Raw genomic sequence first — 2,403 nt, 5'->3', positions numbered from 1 at the left:
CTCCCTCCCTCCTCTCTCTCTCTCTCTCTCTCTCTCTCTCTCTCTCTCTCTCTTTCTCTCTCTCTCTCTCTCTCTCTTTTTTCGCGCTATTGACCTTTGTTGGTACGGCGCTGGCAGTCGGCTTGGCGGTTGCAGAACGTAATATAATCAATCCATCATGTGAGACGAAGAGGGGATAAATAGATATATGACATGCAGGGTGGCACGTCGTCACGAGCACGTGAGGCGGGAAGAACGTCCTTGAATCTATGTTTTCTTGGCGGATCATGTTGGATTTGAGCTTACTTTTAAGCTCCTGCTATCATAAGACAATCTTCCGATTGGCGTTCGTGGCCGGCGCTGGCTTCAGATCCTGCTCAAAAGACTGGCTGATCCATCTGTGCAGGATTTCGCCGCATATCTCCAGGCCACACATCAATAAGCATATAGGAGCTGACGAGACGGGACCATGGATTGAAATCTGGCTGTCCAATAGGCTCATATGAGAAGAGACAGCACCTTGTGTGAGGGGATGCGCACTCTCAACCATATCGGCAAAGAGCCGGACATAGTTTGGAGCTCAAGGCAACTGGCACGCCAAACCAGAGGGCAGTGGCCATGGGTAAAGTACCCTCTATAGTCAGGATCATTGCTCCCTGGGTTGATTTCTTCGTGCAAGATGGAACATGCAGTCTTGTAGTGTGTACCTCAATCCTGGAAACCTCCCCATTCGTCTTCATCATTGTCACTGCCTGGCTCTTCCTCCCTAGCTGTCGGTTGATTTCGCCATGCTACTGAATTCGACTCTCCAGCATCATGACTCGCCAGTGACCCATCACGAACAAAAGCAGCCACAAAAAAGCCCATGACGCCCCGGCCGTCATCTCGGTATGTGCGTATACAGGCATCCGCGATCGTCTCGTTGCCATGAGCCGCATCGACGGAGCCTCTGACCGGCCATTCTTTCATGCCGCTGACTTGTTGGTCACGGGTCAGGATGCGCCACCCCCGTGCTTTTGCAACATCCGACTGCAATGCTTTGACGACCACTTCCTCGTTCTCCTGGGAGTGAACTGAACAAGTCGAGTACGTTATCCTCCGAGCCGACGGGAATTTGAACGCATGCTGCAAGAGTATGAACTGAAACGACGAGAGTGTGTCAAGCCGTGAGAGCAGTTCTTGTTCGGATGTAATGACAGTCTGTTTTCCGTCGTCGTCAACTAGGATCTGTTCATCTGGGCCCGAGTCTTTATCGCCCTTGCGCTTGCGCTTGCGATTCTGGTTTCTTTCAGGCTTCAGGCCTGCAGAGCCGGTGAGACCGGGAAGATGGATGGGAGGCAGGCCCTCTCGGTCAACGATGCCGCTGCCGGAGCAGCTGGGATCTAGAAGCAAACAGCCTACGTCCTGATAGAGCTTGGCGTCGGGGTCAACTTTGAGAAAGTCTTGCTTAGGTGTGATGTCAATGATTTCATCACCCCCAGCTAAGGTCACCATGTTCTCCAGAGTCTTGGCCCGATGCCCGTTGCGCTCGAATGCAAAGACTTTGGGAGGTGGACCCTCGGGCACAACAGTACGGGACGAGAGTATGGCGGCGAGATGAGTCGTCTTGTTACCCGGTGCGGCACACGAGTCAATGACATGACCGTCTTCTAACCGAGGGTCCAGTAGATAGGCTGGGAAGCAGGAAGCCTTGTCCTGGAGAATGATGGCCCCTGACTTGTACGCACTCGTCTTGAGGACCTCGAAGCCAGGCGACACAGCCACAAGGTTTGGGACATGCTCGTCGATGTATAAATTGTGACTCACTGCGGAAGAAACCTCCCCGATTGCATGCACTCTAGTAAAGTCTTTGAACGTGGTCTTCAGCTGATGGTCCAGGGTGGTCTTGAGCGCGTTGATGCGGATCCAGCGTGGATACTTTGGTGATGCTTGAGCAAAAGCAGTCTCGACCTGCAACCGCAGGGCATCGAGCGACGCCGCCTTCCTCCTCAGGCGAACTCGTGTCAGTTCTGCATTGAGCCGTGTCTTGTGTCGCTCGACTGAGAGCCTGAGCCCGTGTGAAGCAGGCAGAGCCACGCCACTCTTGGACAGGAGCAGATCGTGGACAAGGAGGAGACTGAGTATGGGAGTCAGCTAGAAATGATGGGGGTCAGCAAGTCTAGTTGAGGTAAAAGACGGCGCGTTTCTCGTCTTCCAAGGAGGGACTGGAGCGGAAAGACTTGCCTTGCGCTCCATGCGCAGGATGCCAGCATTGTCAATGACCTCCTTGAGTACAGCGCTCCACTTGCAGGTCTCTGCGGCCAATGCGTAGATCTGCTGAGGTGATGTCTTGTGATCCTTCTTGCCAAAAATACGGCTTTTGAGATTGCCACCAGCATCAGCTGGGATGGACAATATGTCGGCAGTCTCGTGATACAAGGACAT

At 53.3% G+C, this 2,403-nt stretch overlaps 1 protein-coding gene across 1 annotated transcript; it reads right to left on the bottom strand.

Moving 5' to 3' along the window:
• Window positions 1–687: 687 nt before the first annotated feature.
• On the bottom strand, window positions 688–2,403 carry PFICI_15408 (uncharacterized protein; the record flags this gene model as incomplete). The annotated part of the gene is made up of 2 exons (XM_007843989.1): window positions 688–2,112; window positions 2,185–2,403. 2 exons carry the CDS (start codon window positions 2,401–2,403, stop codon window positions 688–690), a joined length of 1,644 nt encoding a protein of 547 aa, XP_007842180.1.

Source organism: Pestalotiopsis fici, assembly GCF_000516985.1.
Source record: "Pestalotiopsis fici W106-1 unplaced genomic scaffold PFICI_Scf_26, whole genome shotgun sequence".
NCBI lineage: Eukaryota > Fungi > Ascomycota > Sordariomycetes > Amphisphaeriales > Sporocadaceae > Pestalotiopsis > Pestalotiopsis fici.
The sequence above is the reverse complement of the archived record's forward strand: the minus strand, read 5'-3'. Positions and strand labels throughout refer to the sequence as shown.